General features: G+C 44.3%; 2 protein-coding genes and 1 pseudogene across 2 annotated transcripts; 1 reads left to right on the forward strand and 2 right to left on the reverse strand.

The window, feature by feature from the left end:
* Positions 1-948, reverse strand: LOC110305815 (olfactory receptor 1f45-like). Its single transcript, XM_021177942.1, has one exon. The coding sequence runs from the start codon at positions 946-948 to the stop codon at positions 1-3; it is 948 nt and encodes a 315-aa protein (XP_021033601.1).
* Positions 949-10,042: 9,094 nt separating this feature from the next.
* LOC110304478 (olfactory receptor 1f45-like) lies at positions 10,043-13,635 on the reverse strand (annotated as a pseudogene).
* Positions 13,636-16,489: 2,854 nt separating this feature from the next.
* Positions 16,490-19,087, forward strand: Prop1 (PROP paired-like homeobox 1). The gene is made up of 3 exons (XM_021178486.3): positions 16,490-16,598; positions 17,648-17,871; positions 18,749-19,087. The coding sequence occupies exons 1-3, from the start codon at positions 16,490-16,492 to the stop codon at positions 19,085-19,087; spliced, it is 672 nt and encodes a 223-aa protein (XP_021034145.1).
* The last annotated feature ends 4,391 nt before the right edge of the window (positions 19,088-23,478 follow it).

Here is a 23,478-nt window from a genome sequence, read left to right on the forward strand (position 1 = left end):
CTAGTTGTAGAATCTTGAAGAAGTGAGTCTCCTACACATGAGTTTCTTAAGGGCTCCTTTGACATCACGATTCCTCAGGCTATAGATGAAGGGATTGACCATGGGTGTCACTACTGTGAAAAAGGCAGTGGCCACCGTGTCCTGTACTGAATATGTAGACGAAGGATGCATGTAGACCCCCAGGATCGCCCCATAGAAGAGAGAGACCACAGTGAGGTGAGACCCACAAGTAGACAGGGCTTTCCTTATTCCCTGAATAGATGGGAACTTCAGCACATTGGAGAGAATATACCCATAGGAAACAGTGATGCATGTGAATGGTGTGATAGAGGTCAGCCCACCCACAGTGAAGGCTGTGATGTCATTGATGAAGGTGTCAGAACAAGAGAGCTTCAGGATAGGGTAGGGGTCACAGAAGAAGTGGCGCACTGCATTATGGGAACAGAAAGTGAGTCGAACCATGAGGAGAGTATGCAAGAGAGCATGCAGGTTTGTGATGGCCCATGATATGGCCACCAGGAGGACACAGAGTCTGGGCCTCATCATCATGGTGTAGTGGAGAGGGTGACAGATGGCCACATAGCGGTCATAGGCCATCACACTCAGGAGGAAGCCATCCATGTTGATGAATGTGATAAAGAAATAGATCTGGGTCATACACTCTGCATAAGAGATGGACTTGCTTCCCAACACGTGGTTTACCAGAGCCTTGGGGACAGTGACTGAAGAAAAACAGATGTCAACACTGGAGAGGTTGGCCAAGAAGAAGTACATGGGTGTGTGGAGATGAGGGTCACAGCTGATGGCCAGGATGATGAGAAAGTTCCCACAAACGGTGACCAAGTACATCCACAAGAACATTCCGAAGATGACCTCTTCCTCCTTTGACTGCCCAGCAAGTCCCAGAAGGAGGAATTCTATGGCTGTTGACTGGTTCTCTCTGACCATATCTGTAGGGGAGAAAGTTCCATTGCGAGGTATGATTGGATGTCAACACGTAGGCCAAAATCATCAATATAATTTGGAAGAGCTTAGCTGTTAGTTTTGAATTTACTAAACCCGAGTAGTCTAACGGAACATTTACAGAAGAGTCTGGTTAACTTCGCTTTGATTGCAGTGACCGTGTTCTTCCTCACTCCCGTTTGCATATATAAGTCCTTTCCTATGCAAAACTTCCCTTGGTCTAATAACTGTGTTATCATATCTCACGTTATAGGTGAAACAACAGAAGCTGGAGGCAATGAGGTCGGTGATTTATCCAAATGTTGTTGTTTTTTCACACTGTACTGTGAGTAGCTAACATTTATTGAAATTTTAACCAAGAAGTAAATCCTTTATCTGATGCTACTCTAGAATCCTGAAGATTTTACCCACAACTGTTCTAATTTTCTTGGAAGCTGAAACCTTTACAGTGAAGAGACCAGACTGACAGTTTTGCTCAGCATCTTACCTGCCCTTACATTGTCATGCCTCGGCTGCAGGGATGCAGTGAGCTGGGTAAGAGGCTTTCTTCCCTTTCTTTCAGGCAGAAGAGCAGACACCTGAAGCAGCTGGATTGTCTTTCTACTGGAAGAAAGAAATTTACAGACAGAAAAGGAGCAAATGCAGACTATCTAAACCTAAACTCCAGGACTGAGAAACCAGCACAGCCGGAAAGGGCTGAGGGAAGTCTTTGACTGCTGTGTCTAAGATCCAGGGTGCTTAAACACAAAGAGAGGAGAGCTGGTCTCTCAGTGACCAAAATCCTGGGGAAAGGAAAACAGAAGAGATGATGTGTGTGATACTGCCCTGCCTGCTGGGACACAGGGTACACTGGTGTGCCTGACATCAACATTTTGAGAAGCCTGGTTAGTGTGTAGACACTTTGGGGGTAATGAATCCACCCGTGGTGTGAGCTCCACCAGGGAAATTACCAAAATGCTGAGATTTGAAATCATCAGCACAGGATTAAGACCCAGATCTGAGATGAGGTGGGAAGTATCTTTTTAAAATTGGAAAATGTTCCCAGTGGAATGTGGCTAACATGCACCTTAGAATGTGAGGGATTGGGGCCAGGAAAAAGGCTCGGAGGGTATGAGTGCCTGTCATCAACAAGGCAACTCAGTGAGCTGAGTTCAATCAGAGGACCCATGGGATGGAAGGAGAGAGCCAACTCCAGCGTGTTCTTCTCTGACCTCCACTTGTGTACCTTGGCATGTGCACACAAACATTGTAAGAGTATTTTTAAAGAGAATTTGAGGAATGAGCGAGAGACAGGTGATATCAAGACACATGGGAGACTACATGTCTGATATACATTAGTATCTGTTCTTCTGGACAGATCCCATAGTGGGGTCAGAGATAGAGAGAGGTAGTAGGATTTCAGGGGAGGAGTCTAGTATTTGAAATATCACGTGGAACTGTCACTAGGCTGAATGCTGTTGTTACACTGCCTCTAGAATGATTGGCTCTATGAGGCTGAGTTGCTGGACAATAAAATCATTCCATGGTTTAAACCCCTAGCAAGTTGAGCCTCCAAAGGAAGTCACACAGTACAGCACGCCATGTACCTAAGTCTTCTTAATGCTTGGGTGTACTTTGGGCATCCTCTGCACTAGAATTCTGCACCATCTCCACCCCACAGCCTCTTCACTGGGAGATGGTGTTTCTAGTACTCCATTAAATGGTGATTTCAGTTTCTCTGACTTCCGTACATTGACTCTGCTCTCATCCATTATTTCTCATGAGCTGAGCAAGTGTATAACTATCTGAGACACCAAGCACATCTGCACCAGTGTTTGTGATCCTGGACCGTAAAATTAAGGCTGCTTAATCTGTGGGCTCAGGTTCAAACCAAGACCCCTCTGTGGGGCTGGGCAGAATATCTAAGTGGCCTGCCTTGGAGACACTGTGTTGTATAATTGACAGTAAAGAGGATGATCGGGGCAAACAGTGGACACAAACATGGAGATTAAAGGGTGAACAAGGCTGCTTTGTGTGCCCGAGATATCCAAGCAAAGGTATAGTGAAGTGGGCTCTTGCCTCTGAGCTCCTAGCCCTGCCTGCTGATAGCCGTGGGCTGTTTAGCAGTTTGTACTTTTCTGTTTTCACCCTGGATGTGTCTTTGCTGTACTCTCAGCAGACAGGGCACCCTGACAGAAGAGACCTTGCATATATGAGGGAGAACAGGCCTTTTCTCCCTTGAGCTTGGTCCGATGCAGGGGAACTGGGTAGGCCTCACTTTGTTTTTTCTCCATATCGTTTCATACGTTTGCATCCATGTGAATCCATCTTCTATCGGGGGTGAAGGTGCCCCTCCCTCATTGCTTGCTGGGCCCTCTCACCTGCTCTTCTATGCTGCTGTCCCAGCCTTTACCGAGTCTCCATCCCTCCTGCCTCTGTGCTTGAAGCTGGAGGACACAAAGTCACAGTTGGGGTTGAAAAACCAAAGGTGTCTCCCTCACTGGGGAAACACATGGCTCCCTCTGGTCAAGTTTAAGTGATTGGAAACTAATAAGCAGCGCCTCCGTCCCTTGAGATCCAGCTTTTCATAAAGATCACTGCCAAGTCAGAGCGCCCCTCGGGCTGAGTCCTCAGCAGTCCTCATTAAAGGCACGCGCTGGAGCTCACTGTGTACAGTTCCTTCCTGGACTCAGGAAACGGGCCTGTAGAGGCTCTTTCCACTTTTTCCCTTGAGTGTTTTCAATTGTTTGCTTTATTAATGTATTAGTTTTAGTGAAATAATGGATTTCATTCTGATATTTTCATATATGTATGTGTGTGTACATATATAATGTGTGTATGTATATATGTGTGTGGTATATGTATATATGTGTGTTATGTATATATCATATATGCATATGTATGTGTATATATCACATATGTATATATATGATAGAATACATATCACTGCATTTTGCTCATGTTCACCTCACATATGATCCCCTGTGTCTCCATCTTACCTCCTTGCTGATTTCTTCTCCCTCAATTTGTCTTCATCTCCTCTTAGGTTATACATATATGTTCATACACATGTACACAGGTCATACACACACACACACACATACATACATACATACACACATATATTTGAATCTATATCCACACAAGAGGAAACATGACATCCTGTGTGTGTGTGTGTGTGTGTGTGTGTGTGTGTGTGTGTGTGTGTTCTTCCCCTACTATCCCCCCTTGTTCTTCCCTTCATACTGTGGCTAGACCCTTCTCTCTTCCCCCATAGCCCTCTATTTCCTTTAGGAAATATTTGAAGAGGATACATTTTGAATTATACTAAATTGTGACTATTAATTTTTAAAAGTGTTTTTGAGTCATGCTTTTGTTGCTGTTGCTACAAAAACTTTGCCTAACACAATATCACAGAAATTTATTGCTATTTGTTTCTCCTAGAAATATATCATTTTAACTTTTTAAATAACTATTCTAGAGTTAATTTTTTTAATTTAATTCGAAGCTAAGCTGTGTTGAGTTTTTTTAATATGGTCAATTGATTATCATGGATATTTGTTGAAAGATTATACTCTCCCATTGGCTTGATTGGGAGACTTTGTCTCACATCTACTTGGTCACATGTGTGTGGACATACAGACGAACTCAACATGTCCCATGATCCACATGTCTATGCCTCTGCTAACCTTCTGTGATTTTCTAATGAATCGTGAGATCTAGTGATAGCAATCCCCAACCCTGTTCTTTTCCAAGTTGTGCAACTTTAGTTCATTTCCCACAGAAAAGGTTAACAGCTGTTTGTCGGTCTCTTGGGAAATAAATTCTTCTGTGTAATACAGCAATTTGGCTCATGGAAAACCCATGTGTTGTTTTCTGAACCAATGGTTTCCTATAGATAGGCCAATGGTTTCCTGCAGATAAGCCAATGGTTTCCTGCAGATAAGCCAATAGTTTCCTGCAGATAAGCCAACCTGCAGATAAGCCAATGGTTTCCTGTACATAAGGGGTTTTCCAAGATTTTTCTTTTTTTTTCCATTTTTCAGATTTCCTTTTCATTTGTTTGTTTTCAGGATATAGGCTTTACATTTATTAACTTCGATTTCATATTTTAATTTTTTGAGGCAGGGTATCACTGTTTAGACTTGGCTTGCCCAGAACTTGCTATGTAGACCAGGCTGGCCTGAATTCCAGAGTTTCTCCTGGTTCTGCTTCTCAAGTGCAGATTAAAGGCGTGTGCCACTACACCAGCTCAAGTGATTTTATACTACTTTAAAGTCACTTAAGAAACTGGGAATTGGGGCTGGAGAGATGGCTCAACAGTTAAGAGCACTGACTGCTCTTCCAGAGGTCCTAAGTTCAATTCCCAGCAACCACACGGTGACTCACAACCATCTGTAATGGACTCGGATGCCCTCTTCTGGTGTGTCTGAAGACAGCTACAGTGTACTCATAAAATAAAATAAATCTTTAAAAAAAAAAAAAAAGAAACTGCGAATTTTCACTTATTCACCATTGCTGTATAGCAAAATGATGAATTTTGAGTTTTGACTTATATCCTGCCACCCTCTGGAATAGTTGGCTTCAGCTGTCACTTGACACATCTCAGAGTCACCTGGGACGAAGAAAACTCAACAGAAGAATTGCCTAGATCAGAAAGAGCTGTGAGCATGTTGGTATGACATTTTCCCAATTTCTTATAGATTTAGGGACTGCGGGCAACACCAGTCCTAGGCAGATGGAGGATCTCTGTGGCCACTGCTTCCTTTTCTGATTTTTAGCTTCCTCTGATGATGGAGTCTGACCTACGAGATGAAACATATGTTTTCATATCCAAATTTCTTTTGTCCATTGTGTTTATCACAGCAACAGAAACTGAACCAGGACACCTTCCTAACTACAGAACTAGATATTTGGTAAAGTTTCTTTCTTTCTTTGTGAAATTAAAAAAAAAAATGTGTGACAGGAAGTCACTTTGTCTACAGACAAGATGAACTTTAATATTTCTTTCTTTTTATCTTCTCTTGCCTTATTGCACTGGCTAGTATTTCTACCAGTGTTGTGTAGGACATTACCTTCCCTTGGAGGCACATTTATGCAGAGAGAAACATTTAGTATTCATCTTAGTTAAGTTTATTCCTGTATTTTGTTGCTGTTGTTTAGATGGGCTGTTGTCTTTTCTTTTGCAGTGCTGGGAATCGAACCTAGAGCCTTAGGTGTGCTAGGCAAGTTCCCCACCCTTGAGCTACATTCCTAGCTCCAGCTCTATGTGTTTGATAAAGGCTCTTTGTTAGGTCAAAGAGTCTTTTGATTTGGAGTGTATTGGGTATTTCTATTATTATTAATGTTCTCTTGTTACTATCTTTTCCTGTACCAATGCCTATGGTTATAATAGCATCTATTACAGCTGTAGCTTTGGCAATTGACCAGTTCCTCTAATGATGGAGACCCTGATACAGGCTCCATTTTTGCTTTCTTTAGTCCATATTAATGCTGATGATACTGGTGGTTGTGTAGTTTGATTTCTTGTAACATTTAAAATTTCAGTACTAATATTATGCTGACTTCATATATGTATATATGTTATACTGACTTCATATATGTATATATGTTATCCTGACTTCATATATGTTTATATGCGGGAAGCGGGTGTGGCGGCAGGCCCCATGAAACCCACTTGTTTACTGCCTTGCCCGAGCATGCGCAGTGAGGCTGCATGCGTGGGCTGCCTGCCAGGTTGGACAGTTCCTCGTGAACGACCTAAGCCTATCTGTGAACGACCTAAGCTAGTGACTGGAGCTTGTGTGTGTGTGAATTTTGATTGGATGAGGTGGGGTGGAGCTAGAAGGAGGTGAGCCCGTGCAAGTAGTGAGTTGTGGTTGTTTAGCCCTTGCCCTAGGTAGAAGCCAGAAATAGAATAAGAGTAGTTTAGCCCTTGCTGTGAGTAGAAGTAGAGTAAGAGAAGTAGAATAGGAGTAGTTTAGCCCTTGCCCTAAGAAGAAGCTGCTGGGGAAGAGAGCTATAAAAGGAAAAGCCCGAAGTAAATTTGCTGCGTGAACCCGACTTGGTGTCTGTGTCGTTCGTGTCTCCGCGGGCCTGAGACTGCGGAGACTAGGACATATATATATGCTATACTGACTTCATATGTGTATATATGTTATACTGACTTCATGTATGTATATATGTTATACTGACTTCATGTATGTATATATGTTATACTGACTTCATATATGTATAGGAAAGTTTTGTGCTACTGCATTTTCTGAGTTTATGAAATAACAATATTAACACCAACAGAATTACAACAGGTTTTGATTTTAGAAGATATAAAATGAAAATTTCATTAACTGAGTGACTAAGAGTTTATTTTTATTTAATTGGACACTTTTTGCTGAAGTTTTTCCTTTTTCCTGGAATTTTCCCTTTTCACCCAATTTGTCAAACTGATCATAGTAGAGATGGGAATAATACTCCTAGCTTTCTGAGTGCTTGCCTTTGTGCATGCCCTGGGTCTGATGCACAGAGTCACAAAAACCAGATGGAGCTCCCCTGTAACCTCAACACTGGAGAGGCAGAGGTGGAAGGATCAGAAGTTCAGGGACATCCTGGCTACAATGCAAGTTCCAGGGCAGCCTGGGCTACATGATGCACTGTTTCAAAAAATAAAATCTAATTTCCTTTCAAATGTCTCTAGGATTCAGTTACACACTGTATTATTCCTGACAGTCATTCTTAATTTTAGTTGTCTGAGCATGGCAGAGCTGACTAGGTTATACTTATGTGAAATATTTTTCTAACTTGGTGTTCTTAGCTATTTGAAATTCCCTGAGGTTTCTGATTCCTATGTCTCTGGTTGAGCAGTGACTTGACTGGCGTCTCTTTAAATGCCTGAGCAAAAGAGAAGAAGAAAAGGCATTGGAAGGGTTCAAGTGTTAGAAACCCTGATCCTCGCTCCATCTTGAGAGCACTGGAGAAGAGTCAGAGCAGTAAGACAAACACTTTAGGTCTTTACCTCAAAGAGTCACATGTCAGCTTAGAGAAAAGGCAACACAAACAAACAAACAAACAAACAAAAAACAAAAACAAAATCTAAAACTAAAACTAAAACACCTGGCGTGCCTATTTAGTGCAAAACAGTGGTTCTCACATTCTTTTAAAATTTACATCTCAAATGCTGTCCCCTCCCTTTCGACTCTGAGAAAGTAACACCCCTCCCACCCAGTATCTTCCATCCCTGGTGCATCAAGTGTCTACAGTATTAGGTCAGTCCCTAGGAGTTCCCTGGAGTCCACATTAGTTGGCACTGTTGGTCTTCCTGTGGGGTTGCCATCTCCCAGAGGGACTTAAAGCCTTCCTCTAACTCTTCCATGAGGGTTCCGACCTCCGTTCAAAGTTTGTCTGTGGATAGCTGCATTTATCTCAGTCAGTTGCTGGGTGGAGCTTCTCAGAGGGCTGCTATGCTAGGCTCTTGTCTGCAAGCACCACACAACAATGATAGAGGTTCTCACACTTAATCACACTTCTTTGTTCCCTGAATTCCTCCTCATCAGGAGTTTTCAGAGTGATACAATGTTCCCACCTCTAGCATAGCCCCCATCCCAGATTCCCCATCTTCCCGAAGCCTGACAGTCCCTCCTTTTCAGATCTCTGGGCTCAGTACTATCTGCAACTCTGAGATGAACTGAGAAGCATCCAGGTAAAAAGGTGCCAGCTGTTAGCTAGGGAAGACAAGTGTCCAGTGTACTTCTTGATGGATTACATTCCCCAGACGGAAAATGAGCCATCGTGATTTATTTCATACAGTATCCCCCTAAAATCTCCTAAAAAGGCCATTGGTAGAAGCCGTTACAGCATAAATGGCTGTAATCAAAGTATGCTTCTGCCATTCCCTCTGAGTTCTGCTAGATCAACCAAATCACTCAGACACACATTTTGGTAGGAAACACTCCATGAGTCCCTCTGAAATGGAAGCTGCTCTCCCTACATACACAGTGAGCTGATGAGTAGGGAATGCTGGTAGTTCACAAAGCTGTGGACTTTTGCCTCATACAGAACTTCCTGACTGTTCAACTGGCCAATCTAGACTCAAAGTTCTGAAATAATTATGATGTTTTCTGATACTGCTTTTGATGAGAGATGAGCCTCTGGAAATTTCTGGTCCACCATTCTGCCCCTGCGGCTATGTCTAGCTTTTCATTTCTAGTCTACAGAACCTTTGACCATTCTGTAGTTTGATTACAACCATATTGTAATATGGTTTAATAAATGTAGGAACTTCAGTTATTGTAAACATCTCTCAAGCAAAATTTTTATGCTACTTTCCTTTGCTGCTGTTTGAAAATTAATTCACTTTAATCAATTCTATGGTGTTTGCTTTGTTGAAATAAATAGTTTTTATAATGTTTAATCATGTTTGATTAGATGCAGCTGAATTCAAACTTCATTAAATGCTGATGAACATCTGGCATATATAATTTTTCACTCATGATTTACAGTCCCAAATCATAGTGTCAGCTGCTAAACTCACCCTTAAAGATACATCTGGGAATCAAACTTTATCAGTAGAACAACCCTTCTGAGCCTCACTTTCACTTAGATAGATAGACAAACAGATAGACAGACAGACAAGTAGATGATGTACAGATAGGTGATAGATAGATAGATAGACAAGTAGATGATGTACAGATAGGTGATAGATAGATAGATAGATAGATAGATAGATAGATAGATAGATAGATAGATAGATAGATAGATAGAGATAGATAAATAAACAGAAGATAGATATAGATAAATACATGATATATAGATATAAATAGATGATAGATATTGACAAATGATAAGTAGAGAGATGATAGATAAAAGATACATAAATAGATACATAGATAGGAGAGAGAGAGACAGAGACAGACAGAGACAGAGATTATATGGTGGTGTTAAGGTTGACCCCACCATACAAAATAAGTCAATAACACACTCATAGTTTGTGAACATGTGTCAGTCTCCAGTTCAAAGAATACTCAGAATGACATAGCATTAAGGAGAGAAATGGCAGTGCATGCCTCTTAGACCAACTGAGCATCTCTGATCTTAGTTCTAAAATTTAATAGTTCTGGAATCTTGACAAAACTAGCCTTGTAATTATTAGTTTTCTTATGATTTGTTTCATGTCAGGATTCCTAGGGCAGTAGATGAAGGGATTGACCATGGGTGACCACTGTTAGGATGACAGTGGCCACCATGTTTTTCACTAGGAGGATGAAGGGTGCAAACAGATGGTCAGTATCACCCATAGAGGAGAGAGACCACAGTGAGGTGAGACCCTCACGTCGACAGGGCTTTCCTTATTCTCTGAATAGATGGGAACTTCAGCACATTGGAGAGAATATACCCATAGGAAACAGTGACGCATGTAAATAGTGTGATAGAGATCAGCCCACCCACAGTGAAGGCTGTGATGTCATTGATGAAGGTGTCAGAACAAGAGAGCTTCAGGATAAGGTAGGGGTCACAGAAGAAGTGGTGCACTGCATTATGGGAACAGAAGGTGAGTCGAACCATGAGGAGAGTATGCAAGAGAGCACGCAGGTTTATGATGACCCATGATATGGCCACCCGGAGGACACAGAGTCTGGGCCTCATCATCATGGTGTAGTGGAGAGGGTGATAGATGGCCACATAACGGTCATAGGCCATCACACTCAGGAGGAAGCCATCCATGTTGATAAGTGTGATGAAGAAATAGATCTGGGTCATACACTCTGCGTAAGAGGTGGACTTGCTTCCCAACACGTGGTTCACCAGAGCCTTGGGGACAGTGACTGAGGAAAAGCAGATGTCAACACTGGAGAGGTTGGCCAAGAAGAAGTACATGGGTGTGTGGAGATGAAGGTTACAGCTGATGGTTAGGATGATGGGAAGGTTCTCAGAGACGGTGATCATGTACATGCCCAAGAACAGCCCCAAAATGATCTCTTCTTTATCTGACTTTCCAGAGAGTCCCCAGAACGGAATTCTGTAGCTGTCATCTAGTTCTCTCAGGCCATGTCTCTTGGGGGACAAAGTGTAACTGAAAGTAAAAGGAAGATGTAATTGATCAGGCTCCATGTACTAAAGAGATTTTAGCTTAGTGTGGGGGGATGTTGGAAATTATGATGGTCACCTCATATGTGCTAGGGTGATGCTATGCCTCCCAGCTGCATCCTCAGAGCCTAAGATAATCCTGTGGAGTGCATTTGGCTGAAATGCATAGCTGGTCAATCTCTATAATACTTATTTATGTTTGGTTGCATGAGCTTAATTCACATATCATATTTAATGGACATTTAGTGTGCACATTTCTCTCATGTACTATTATTTATTGATCCTCTGATAATTACATTATATAAAGAATTCATGAAGAGGTCTAGAGGTGGCGAGAGAGAGAATCAGAAGTGAACAGTGTTCCCCAGTCATGGATTCCATGATACTTAGCCAACATAGAACAGCTAAGGCCCCTGTTTAGTTCTTCCCTGTTCCTTCCTCCACATTTTCATTATGTCTCATTTATAGACAAGCTGAGAGCCACTCACTGCCCTTCCTTTCAGGCATACATCTTCTCATGTCACCGTGTTAAAGTCTGAAAGTTAGAAATAGTGTCATTTAACAGAAGGAAGGACGCGAAACAAAACCACATAGCCATAGCTCTCATGGCTATCATCTGTCCCTTCAGCTGAGGACAATGCTGTTTATGCAACTCTGATTGCTTTAGGTTCCTCTTTACCCCTCGCTGCACTTGGTATTTCTAGGCTGCGAAGGACCAGTCTGACGGTTTATTCCCAACCTTGTAACACAGCATCATAATGTCCTTGTGGACAGAAGAACTGTTGTCACTGTGCAGAATTCTACTCAGAGACTTCTTTGTCTTAAACAAAGTAAGAAAATTAGTTAGATGTGGCACTCAGTTCTACATTTGGAAGGAAGATGGGAACTTTATAGGAAGCATGTGCTTGTGTGGACATGTGTGCTATTGAGATAGTGGCATCTTAACTTCCCCAGGCCCCCTTCACCAGCTGCTTTCTTCTGCAGTCAGATGCCTTTATAGAAGCCTTGTCTCGGTAGACTCCCTGTTTAAGCCTGGATGGTGAAAAGTCACAGCTCAGCCTTAGAACTGATAGACCTTTTTCTCACTGGAGAGCACTCTAGTAAGACACAGGGCCCTCCACAAGTCAGTTAGAAGAATGGCAGTCTTCTCGTCACTCACCCTAGAGGGACTGATTGAGTGTTGACCCCAACTTGCCAGAAAATAAACCTCTTGCTTTTGCATAGGAAGAGAGGGGGGGAGGGAGGGAGGGAGGGAGGGAGGGAGGGAGGGAGGAAGGAAGGAAGGAAGGAAGGAAGGAAGGAAGGAAGGAAGGAAGGAAGGAAGGAAGGAAGGGGAAGAGGAGGAGGAAGAAAAGGAGGAGGGGGAAGAAGAGGAAGAAGGAGGAAGAAGAGGAGGAGGAAGAAGAAGAAGAAAAAAGAAGAAGAGGAGGAGGAGGAGGAAGAGGAAGAGGAGGAAGAGGAAGGAGAGGGAGAGGGAGAGGGAGAGGGGAGAGGGAGAGGGGAGAGAGAGAGGGGAGAGGGAGAGGAGGAGGAGGAGGAAGAAGAAGAATGGCAGCCAATTAATAGATCCTCCCTCCCTGGGGACTGTGAGTTCCTTGAGGACGATGTGAATCAAGTTGCCAACTTTGAGGGCCACCAGGGCTGACTCCCTGTAGCTCCTCACTAGAGGTACACATGCACCCTGAACTCGGAATACTTCAAGACGAGAACAGTTTGGTGCTCAGACTTGTTACTTGAACCCGGACATGCAACATTCTTCTTCTGAGTTTGTTTTTCCATCTGAGAAATCAGAAGATGGAGAAGGTGAACACAGTTCAGTTTCATGATATCAAGGCGTTTTTCTCTTACCCTTTTAGTCAGGATCTCACAAAGCCCAGGCTGTGCTCACACTCACTATACAGATAGCCCAGAACTGCCAGTTATCCCATCTCCCGTGCGACTGTGGTTGTAAGGGTGAGCACCACAGCTGGCTTACATGGGGCTGGGAATGCATGTTAGACAAGAGCTCTACCAACTGATCCATGTTCTTCTCCCCTACACGTTTTTATTATTTCATACATCCATCTATGGTTCCATAATATAGCCAGTATTTGTTTGTGTTTGTCAAGTACATATTTATGAAATCGAATTCAATCTTACATGAATATCTGTTTACCAAAGTGTATTCTTGGATTGAGTTCTCAGAAGGAAGCAGTCATGGTGATATACAATAGCCATACTGAAATTAAGGAAAGTTTCTAAGATTCAGAGCCAAGTTAGAGTTGGTCCTCTCTGCAGGATTCAAAGGGGCTCCTAGCAGAGGTGTGGCTCTGGTGCAGGAAGAATTCTTCCAGGTGGGTGGAACCCTACCTTGGCCCCTGCTACTTTGTTGAAAGTCAGCTCCTTTTCACAGTAGGGAAGCCCATCTTCTAAGGTGCCTGTCCTTGAGTCCTTCCTGCCAGGGGCCACTGCTATCACAATCCTCCCTCTCCTGGAAATCCAGCTGCCGAGCATTAAGCAAGACAACAGGTCTGACTTCCCTTTCAGACCTTTGACATATGGCTGGTTCTGCTCAATCAGGGCAAAGCAGCTACCAGAGACTATTTCCCAGTCCTGGGTCCTACTTACCCTCATCGTCCTCTGAGGCCCATACCACACGTACCATATGCCTGGTCCTGTGCCCCGTGTCCATTATAAAGCTGATGAAATTGGACGTCAGAGAACCTCACGGCAGCTTTGTTCTGAACACTCTGGTAATTGCTTAGACTTCATTCTGAATGGCCCCTAAGCCTTCAGGATTAAGGTTCAGTTTGCTGATTTATACTAAGAAAGTAATGACTAAAAACAGAAAGCCAATTCTGTGTTTTAATCCCTGTGACAATGAATCTGTCCCTGACATAGAAAACCAGAAGCTGCTAGAGAAGCAAAGAAGTTTTTTGCGTTTCACTGTGGGTTTCCTGGGGAAACACAAAAGGCTGAGTTAGCAATTCCCTTGAAAATACTTTCTTAAAATTATAAAACATGTCTTAAGATTTGTTTTCTTTTCATCTGTATGTGTATGTGTGTCTGGCCTGCATGGATATCTGTACACCATGTGTGTCCCTGGTCGTCAGTAGGTCAGAAGAAGGCATCGGATGCTGGGGTACTGGAGTTATAGATGATTGTAAGCTGCCATGTGGGTGCTGGAGATCCAACCTGGGCCTTCTGCACGAGCAGCCAATGCACTTAACTGCTGGGCCATCACTCCAGCCCTAGTAAAACATGTCCTTCTCCTGGAGTTGACACCTGTGGTTTGGTTTTTTTTATAGACCTACTTTATAGCCATATGATATATGCTGGATTGATTTCTAATTAGAGTCTTCATATGATCAAATCATTTTTTAAAGTAATTTTCTTAAAAAATTAATGACAATGGAAATTTAGCCTCCCTCTCTACAAAGTATCTGAGGAACAAGGAGAGTAAAGATTTGTACTTTCAACCACAAGTTTCCTTCCACTCTTTGAGGAGGGTGAGGAAGCTCTGTGAGGGGATGCAGACCAGGAGATGGGGACTAAGTGCTGGTTGCAGTTCTAAGTGCACTCAGTTCGGCTGCGGATCTTGGAAGGTCTCAGGTTCTGATGCACTGGGAAAGTAGGGTCCAAAATATTGACCCCCATCAAGCTCCTATGTGCTGCTGTTCTGTGGATCATATTGTGAGCATTAAGACCCTGAGGCCTGGGACCTAGGAGATGGCTCAGTGGGTCAGGTCACTTGATGCTGAACCAGAAGATATGAATTTGATCCCTGAGACTCATATATTGGGGGGAGGGGAGAACCCACTCCCCACAAATCTTCCTCTGACCTCCATGCACATACCATGGCATCTATAGATGTGCACTCACTCGCACACACACACACACACACACACATAATACCAAGTTAATTAGTCTTTCAAATGGACCTTGATGGTTATTCTGTTTTGATTAGTCTTGATGGTTTTAAGGGCTGTGTTTGAGGAGTTAGTCTGACCTTGGGGATCAGGTTGTCCTATGGTGACAGTGAAGTTATGAAGGGACTCATGAGTCATCGGTTAGTGTGTGTCCTGAGAAGCAAGGACTTTATGGAGGGGTGGGAATCATATAGCGGAGATGGGAAGTCCTGGTTGTCAAAGAGTCCCCCGGTTTCAGTGTGTCTTGGAAAGCCCTAATGTCTGTTCTAAGATGTTGCCTTGCCCTTAAAAAAGAAAGATATCCTAAGGATACTAGAACAGACTTCCACAGTCAAAATCACCTCAAGAGACAGCGTTGGGGGCACCAGCTTGTCCTGACCTCTCAGAGAAGCTAAGTATCAGGGTGTCCTTGAAGAATCAGAATGGCAGAGTCTGCGAACCTGAATTCTCTTCAAGGTGAGACCTGAGGTCTCGGTTGGGCAGGATACACTTGGAATTGAAATGCTCTGGAGGATCGAGGTCACCTTGCCATGTCATGGTACCCTCAGGGTTCTGAATGAGCGTGGAGGTGATAATGGCTGAATGAGGAAATCAGAGAATACTCTGAACTCTGGGGCCTGGAAGCTTGCTGGTGAGGCTGAGTGAATCCCCGGTGGGCTTGGGTCAGGGAGGGGCCAGCAGGTGTGGGATCCGATGCCAGGTTTTATGGAGGGTGTGGGTGTGGATCACCTAGTCGTGCTTGAAGGTTCTTGGGCTTCAGTGTGTCCTGAGGGTCCTACTGTCCTAGGGCTACCAAGGTATCCGAGAGGACTGGCATGCACTTGTGATTTTTCACCCTCAATGTGAGTATGAGCATCGCTCACTCACATGCTGGGGTGTCATGCCTTCTTTCCACCCCATGTCCTCCTCGCCACTCCCCCTCCCTACAGTGGGGTTCAGAGGAGGGGTGTCTCGGTAGGAATGTCTCCCCCCCTCTGTCCCCTGCCTGCTCCCAGAAGGTGGATTTAACAGGACAAAAGAATCTGGTCCCCTGGGAATATGAGCTCTTGGCCTCAGCCCCTGGACCCTCTGACAGAGCACCTTCTCTCATCTGACTCATTATCCTCCCCCCGAGCCGGGGGGCTCTGGTGACCAAGAAGTGATTGGATGGGCTCATGGGGCCAGGAGGAGGTCTCTTCTCCAAGACTAAAGGAGAGAGAAAGGCAGCGTGAGAACATAAATAGCTTAGAGAAAACAGAGCAGCATCGGGAAGTAGAGGCAGAGAGAAAACTGGGCAAAGCCAAGAGAGAGAGAGTGAGATGTCAATTCAGAGGAAGGATGCAGGGTTAGGAAAGGGGAAAACGGTGAGAAAACAGGTATCTAGCTATATCTAGCTATACTTCAGACACACACACACACAGAGAGAGAGCAAGGGTCAGACTCAGAAAAAGGTAGAAGGTAGAAACAGGGAGAAGAGAGAACAGAAGACAAGACAAGATAGACAGAAGCAGAGAAAGACTTCGGGGAGTCACAGACTAGAGAACAGCAGGCTAGACCATCTTTGGTTTGGGTGGCTAGCCATGGAAGCTCAAAGAAGGAGCCAGCAGGAAAAGCAAATGAAGGGTCATGCCTGTGGCCGATCCCTGCCTGAGCCACGAGTGGCCTCTGGGACTCTGATCTCCACGGTAGGTGAGTGAATCCCCAGGATGGGCTTGGGTCCCCGAGGGAGCAGCAAACGTGGGTCCGTGGGTCCACATTGGCTTTGGAGAATGGTTTGTACTTCAGAAGGTTGACAGGTGGAAAACAGAATTGGAGGTTTGGGGACCTTAGGAAGTGAGACAGCAGAAATCCTTCGCTTTACAGGTTGGGAAGTAAGGCCCTGGCTGAGGGAGCGGTGGAAAGGCACCGGCTCAGCACTGGGGCAGCAGCAAAGCGGAAGCCTTCTGCTTGCCCAAGGTCCCTCCTCCTCGGAGGGAGCTGGAGGAATAGGGCTTTCCTCCCGAGAGGGCAGTGCAGTGCCTGTCTGAAGACACTGGGTCCTTAGTGGGGGCTGGGGGAGCCACAAATCATTAGTTTCCCCTGACGACAGGTGTCTCTACACCAGACCCCTCCTTTCCTTGGCACCCACCTTCCCAGGTGTCTCCTCTTCCCTCTCTGTTCTCTCTGCCCTGGTGGCTCTTAGACTAATTAATGTGAAGGCTTAGGGAGCTTTTGGGGAAGAGAGGCAAGCCTTTCCCACGAGCTCAAGTTCTTGCAGGCTGGTGGCATGGCCAGGGCAGAGGGAAGAGACAAGTCAAGAAGTTCACCCCAGGGTGGAGAATGTGTTTGCATGTAAGGGGGAGGGGGAACACTTCATCCTCTTGAGAGGGGGCGGGGCGGGACGGGGCGTGTGGAGGAGGAGAGACAGATGAAGGAGGTGCGTGGGAAATGAAAACTGTGGCAACCAGAGAAGTCCTTGATAGACAGCAAAGAGGACCCCCTCAAAGTGTGTCCTGTGGGTTATATGTATGCAGGAAGGTGACACACAAATGTGTGGGCGTGCAGCCAGAGCAGCGGTAAAGGCTGAAGACAGGAGCTGTGATTTTGAAAGCTGACACGGTTCTTGTGGAGGAGTCCCATGGGAAAGCAACGTCTCAGGACCGAAGCAGAACACGGGGGACCCCGCAACATTGATGCGAGGATGGGCTGGTGGTCCCATTAATAAGGGGGGGTCTCCCTCCATTTTTCTCTCTCCATAGACAGGAGCTCTGAGGCTTATAGGAGGCTCTCTGGCACAGGGCTGGGGAGACCTAAGCTTTGCCCACAGAGAGGCCGCCCCCACTCCCGGCGCCGCCACAGAACCACCTTCAACCCAGCACAGCTGGAACAGCTGGAGTCAGCCTTTGGGAGGAACCAGTATCCTGACATCTGGGCTCGAGAGGGGCTTGCCCAAGACACTGGCCTCAGTGAAGCCAGAATCCAGGTGATGATACCCTAAGGTTCTCGGGAAAGAAACAAACATTGGGGGGAAGGGGGGTTGTCTGGGCCTAACCATGGGACTTTTTTTTCTTATGAGACACGCTAAACATTTTTTCCTTTTTCATTTTCTTTTTTTTTTTAATTAGGTATTTTCTTCATTTATATGGGACTTTTAACCCTAATTTAAATATTCACCAGTCAACACTACCTCCAGTGCACCTGACCCCAGCTCTAAGCTCATCCACCTTGATGGATATCAGATGTAGATCTGCAGAGGCATAGTTCAGGGGTAAAGTCCCTACCTAGCCCATACAAAGCCTTGGGTCTGACCTTCCAGCACTGCACAAACAAAAATACAGTCAAGACCCACACTCCAGCCTTTAATATTGGCACAACTCCAACAAACAGGCAACCCTAACTGTTCACACGTGTAGCTCTCTTGCCTCTGGCCAGTCTTATATTTCTATAAACCTCACATTCCTGACGTCTCAGGCTAGGGTTAGATGACCTGAACTCCAAACTCTTTCTTAAACCCAGCCTTCCCCGTGCAACAACACTTTCCTGGGCTTCAGTTCTCAGCCCCACTTGAAGGACACTTCCAGCCCTCTGGGGGAAGAAAACTGACATGGCATCTTATTTGGAAGCTGCCATTTCCGACTCTGAGGTTATCAGAGCTGGGAGTGTTGGCTGCAGGTTGGAAGCAAGCGACAGGTTTCTACTTCCTCAGCAGCCCTGACTCAGACAAGCCTCATGGAGAGCAAGCTGTCCTTGCTCCAGTGACACAACAGATGCCTACTCCCTGTCGTTGGGGGTTATGAGACATTGTCACCCATTTGGGACAGGAGTGCCAATGTGATGTGTCTTCTCTTCCCTCCCCCCAGGTCTGGTTCCAGAACCGCAGGGCTAAGCAACGGAAGCAAGAGCGGTCACTTCTCCAGCCGATAGCCCATCTGTCTACAGCCACCTTCTCTGGCTTCTTGCCAGAATCCTCTGCCTATCCCTACACCTATGGGACACCACCTCCACCAGCGCCCTGCTTCCCTCATCCCTACAGCCATGCTCTCCCCTCCCAGCCCTCTACGGGTGCCTCACTCGCTCTTCCTCCCCAGCCTGAGGACTGGTACCCTACCTTGCACCCAGCCCCCACTGGTCATCTGCCCTGTCCCCCACCCCCACCCATGTTTCCCCTCAGCCTTGAGACGCCAAAGTCCTGGAACTAAGTGGCGATAAGTCACCCTCTCTCCATAACCCTCTTGAAACACGAGAAAATTGGGGGCCCTCTTTTCTCCTAAAGGTGAACCTAGAAACGTGTGGGGTGGGGTGGGGTGGGGGTGCAGTTCAAGATTGGAAATGGAAAAAGAGGTAGGGGGAGAGTTTGAGGAGCTGTCGACAGGGTGAGGAGCTGAGACACTATGAGGGGGTTAGCTGGTAGGAGATACAGGCTAAAAAAGCTCAAAGAGATGGGAGGGTAATGGGGAAAGGGCCGATGGATAATCTTGGTGAATGGTAGCCAAGAAAGAACCCAAAGCTTTCTCACTGAGATCCCAGTGGGAGACCCTGAGCTGTGACCCAGTCCCTCGGAAATCACCACCCGACTTCCCTTTCTTTTCAGCAGATGTGCTGCCACCGGGCCCTATTTTATGAGCATGGTTGCTCATAGTCTTTCTCCCCTTAGTCTTTCTTACCTCCAAAACACCTTTACCGATCTGAACAGTGAGCAGTCCCTGGTGCAGAGCACAGGATGCCATCAGCGTGGTCTGCCTCTGCCTTAACCTTTAAAATCGGCTGCAGGTTTAAACATACTCTGCTCATGGCAAAGAAACTGCTTGACCTGAGGCAGACTTGTCCACAAACCATACCAGGCTCATAAGCGGTCGTTCCCAGGAAAGGATTTTTTTTTTTGTTCCACCGAAGTGCCTTGGTCTCAGCCCCTCCACCCAAGAAACACAATATAGCCTGGTTGATGACGTCATGGTGTTTTATGTGGCTCACCAGACAAACTTTGGGAAAGATGATGAAGTCAGATCCTAGATGTGCAAGCTCTCTGGGTGGCTTATGCTTGAAATTTCAGTATCCGGGAGGGTCTTCAGTTGTGCAGTCTGAAGTACACCGTGAGCTCCACGTCAAGCTGGGATACAGAGCGAGACCTTGTCTCAAAAAAACAAAGTCAAAAACATGCGTTCTGTGGATTCCAAATGTGTTCTCTGTGTGTGTGTGTAGGTGTGCGTGCACAGATTTTTATTGTCCTTATTAGCAATTCAGCCTAGCAACAAGTGATGTAGCTTTACATGGTATTAGGTCTTAAAAATAACACAGAAATGATGCAGGCATGTCCGACATTTTGGCTTTGTGAAGCGCTGTATCTGCAAATGTATTGGGAAGCATTCATAGCTGTCCAGGGACCCTTGAGGCCCTTGGATATGATGACAACGGTAAACTTGCACAGGTTATGCAAATTGAATGCAAATACTTGCCCCTGGGAATTTGCATAGGTTATGTAGATAGTATGCAAATACTTGAATGTTCTTGGATCTGGGTCTCTGAAAAAGGGTCTAGAACCAATACACACAAATGCTGAAACATAACTCCACTAGTCCTGAGACCATCAAAAATATTAGTTTCAGAACATCCTTGGAGGTGTTTGTTTGTTTTATCTTTTTTGACAAATGAGAATGATGTCACTTTTACTCATCTTTAAATTTTCCTTGATTTCTAGTGAGAGATCAGATTTGGGGGCTCATCAAAGGTTTACGGTTTTTTTCTTCTCTGTAGCCTCTGAGTTGGGGGTATCTGTGGGTCGATGGAGCCGTCTTTCACTGAGAGAATGCTGGGGGTGCTGCTTGTATATATGGAGACTGCTTTCCATGGTCTGTTACTTGTTTTCTGCCTTTTTCAACGCGGGTTCCCTAAGAAAGTTAAACCCTAATTCCCTAAACACTTATTGTATATAAGGACTTAACTTTTGTTTTAAGTATCTAGAATTGTGCCCGTTTTGTAGAACTGGTAGAATTTAGAAGGGTCGTTTGGTTCGTTTTCTGTGCTCTATGTTTGGCAGAAGAACCCAGCTGATGAGCTCTTGGCTTTCAGTGGCCTCTCCAATGTTCTCTTCATCATTTGGTTAACGACATTATGCTTTGAGTCATCTGAAATTTAATTTACTATGTGTAGTGATATAGTTCTGTGTTTACTGTTTGTTACCCCGCCCCACAATCAGCTAACAAGTTACTCCTGTACCATGCTGTAACTTTCCCTTAGCTTTGTAAGGTCACATGTTTCCATTCACTGGTTCTCATGGGTATAGGGGCAGCTGCGGGCCACCAAGTCCTTTCTCTGCCCTGGTACCAGAACCACAATGACCAACAACTGAAGTGTGAGAGTCCTGGATAACGTTAAAAGTTTTCTTAACCAAACACAAGGTGCCTCGTGTCATTTCTTTCAGACTTCCATGTCTCTCAGCAAAGTTTGGTTTAGTTTTACTTTATTCAGACACAATCTCACTCTGTGCTGCAGGCTGGCCTTGAACTTGCTGTGCAGCCCAGACAGGCTTTGAACTCTCAGTCTTCCTGTCTCAGTCTCCTGAGTGTTGCTGGTGTTACAAGTGTGCACACCCACATCCCAACAAGAAAGCTCTTTCTCTGATCAAGCAAGACATACCTTAAAGGTACTTTATACAAACATACTTGTTCTTTGTAACTCAAATGGGGATTTTACATATTCCTAATATATGTGTGTCTACATATTCCTAATATATGTGTGTGTGTCTACATTTAATATATATATGTGTGTGTGTCTACATATTCCTAATATATGTGTGTGTGTCTACATTTAATATATATATGTGTGTGTGTCTACATATTCCTAATATATGTGTGTGTGTCTACATATTCCTAATATGTGTGTGTGTGTCTACATTTAATATATATATGTGTGTGTGTGTCTACATTTAATATATATGTGTGTGTGTGTCTACATTTAATATATATATGTGTGTGTGTCTACATTTAATATATATATGTGTGTGTGTGTGTGTGTCTACATTTAATATATATGTGTGTGTGTGTCTACATTTAATATATATATGTGTGTGTGTCTACATTTAATATATATGTGTGTGTGTCTACATTTAATATATATATATGTGTGTGTGTCTACATTTAATATATATGTGTGTGTGTGTCTACATTTAATATATATGTGTGTGTGTGTCTACATTTAATATATATATGTGTGTGTGTCTACATTTAATATATATGTGTGTGTGTGTCTACATTTAATATATATGTGTGTGTGTCTACATTTAAAAAGCCTCCTACTAAGAAGTTTCTCTTTAAGAAAGTCTTCAGTTTCTCATATCATAGAGCCTTAAAGTATGAAAAAAAAAGTATTTTAAAATTAACAAATGACCCTGGCATGATACATTATCATATATACACACATAAAGGAAAAATATTAACTCTTCACACACAGGGATAGCAAGCCCCAGTATCAGGAGGGAGACCCAGGATGTGCACACAGAGGAACTCTGACCTCTGTGGAGCATGTCTACTTATACATTAGTTCTAAGACCTTTTGAATATGCAAACAATTTATAAAAGTTGCTCAACAGTGATCTTGGCCATTATCAACACCAATCATCATAAGCAACTGTTTCCGATTTATTTATGGTCATCAAAAATATGAGTATGTACACAGATGTTCCTTCCTTTCTATTTTTCTTTTTTTTTTTTTTTTTTTTTTTGGTTTTTCGAGACAGGGTTTCTCTGTGTAGTCCTGGCTGTCCTGGAACTCACTCTCTAGACCAGGCTGGCCTCGAACTCAGAAATCCGCCTGCCTCTGCCTCCCAAGTGCTGGGATTAAAGGCGTGTGCCACCACGCCCGGTCCCTTCCTTTCTAAAAATAAAGATGAGGCACCATATATGCTAATTCCTTTCCTGTGGCCCATGTCCATCCTGTTGCTCTTATTGTTACCACGTGGCCCCTCAGTCATCCGTGAAACACACAAGAAAGAGGCAGAGTTGACTTGGTGTTTTGTTCAATTGTTTGAGAAGCACAAATATCACTGTGGCTTATTGGTTTTTGGTTTCCCCCCACTCTGTGGCTTATTGTTAAGAACAACGTTTGAGCTGGGCGTGGTGGCGCACGCCTTTAATCCCAGCACTCGGGAGGCAGAGGCAGGCGGATTTCTGAGTTCGAGGCCAGCCTGGTCTACAAAGTGAGCTCCAGGACAGCCAGAGCTATAAAGAGAAACCCTGTCTCGAAAAACCAAAAAAAAAAAAAAAAGAACAACGTTTGATAAAAAGTAAAATGATGCTTCTCTCAGATAGAAAAACAAACAAACAAAAAACAACAATGAAAAAAACATATTTTCTCAAAAATTAAGTGATCAGTGATTAAGTGATAATGAATAAGTAATTATTTGGGCCAATCCAAAAAAGAGACACATTAAGAGGAGTGAAAACAGCCATTATATGTTGGGAAGGATTGTTTATTGACATTCCAGGGACACCATTTACATTAGTTTGAGTTATTTTTGCATCACTACTCGCAGAGTTGTAAGGTGGTCCCAAAGCTAAAGGCTTCAGAGACTCCATGGAATGAAAATCAAATAACC

This window comes from Mus caroli, unplaced genomic scaffold, assembly GCF_978045245.1.
Source record: "Mus caroli unplaced genomic scaffold, Mus_caroli_1 scaffold_13, whole genome shotgun sequence".
Taxonomy (NCBI): domain Eukaryota; kingdom Metazoa; phylum Chordata; class Mammalia; order Rodentia; family Muridae; genus Mus; species Mus caroli.

Bases quoted from the DNA above. Each gene is read 5' to 3' on its own strand.
- LOC110305815 (XM_021177942.1), bottom strand. From the start codon at position 948: ATGGTCAGAGAGAACCAGTCAACAGCCATAGAATTCCTCCTTCTGGGA.
- Prop1 (XM_021178486.3), top strand. From the start codon at position 16,490: ATGGAAGCTCAAAGAAGGAGCCAGCAGGAAAAGCAAATGAAGGGTCAT. The intron at 16,599-17,647 runs GTGAGTGAATCC...CTCTCTCCATAG, and splicing joins GACTCTGATCTCCACGGTAG to ACAGGAGCTCTGAGGCTTAT. The intron at 17,872-18,748 runs GTGATGATACCC...CCCTCCCCCCAG, and splicing joins TCAGTGAAGCCAGAATCCAG to GTCTGGTTCCAGAACCGCAG.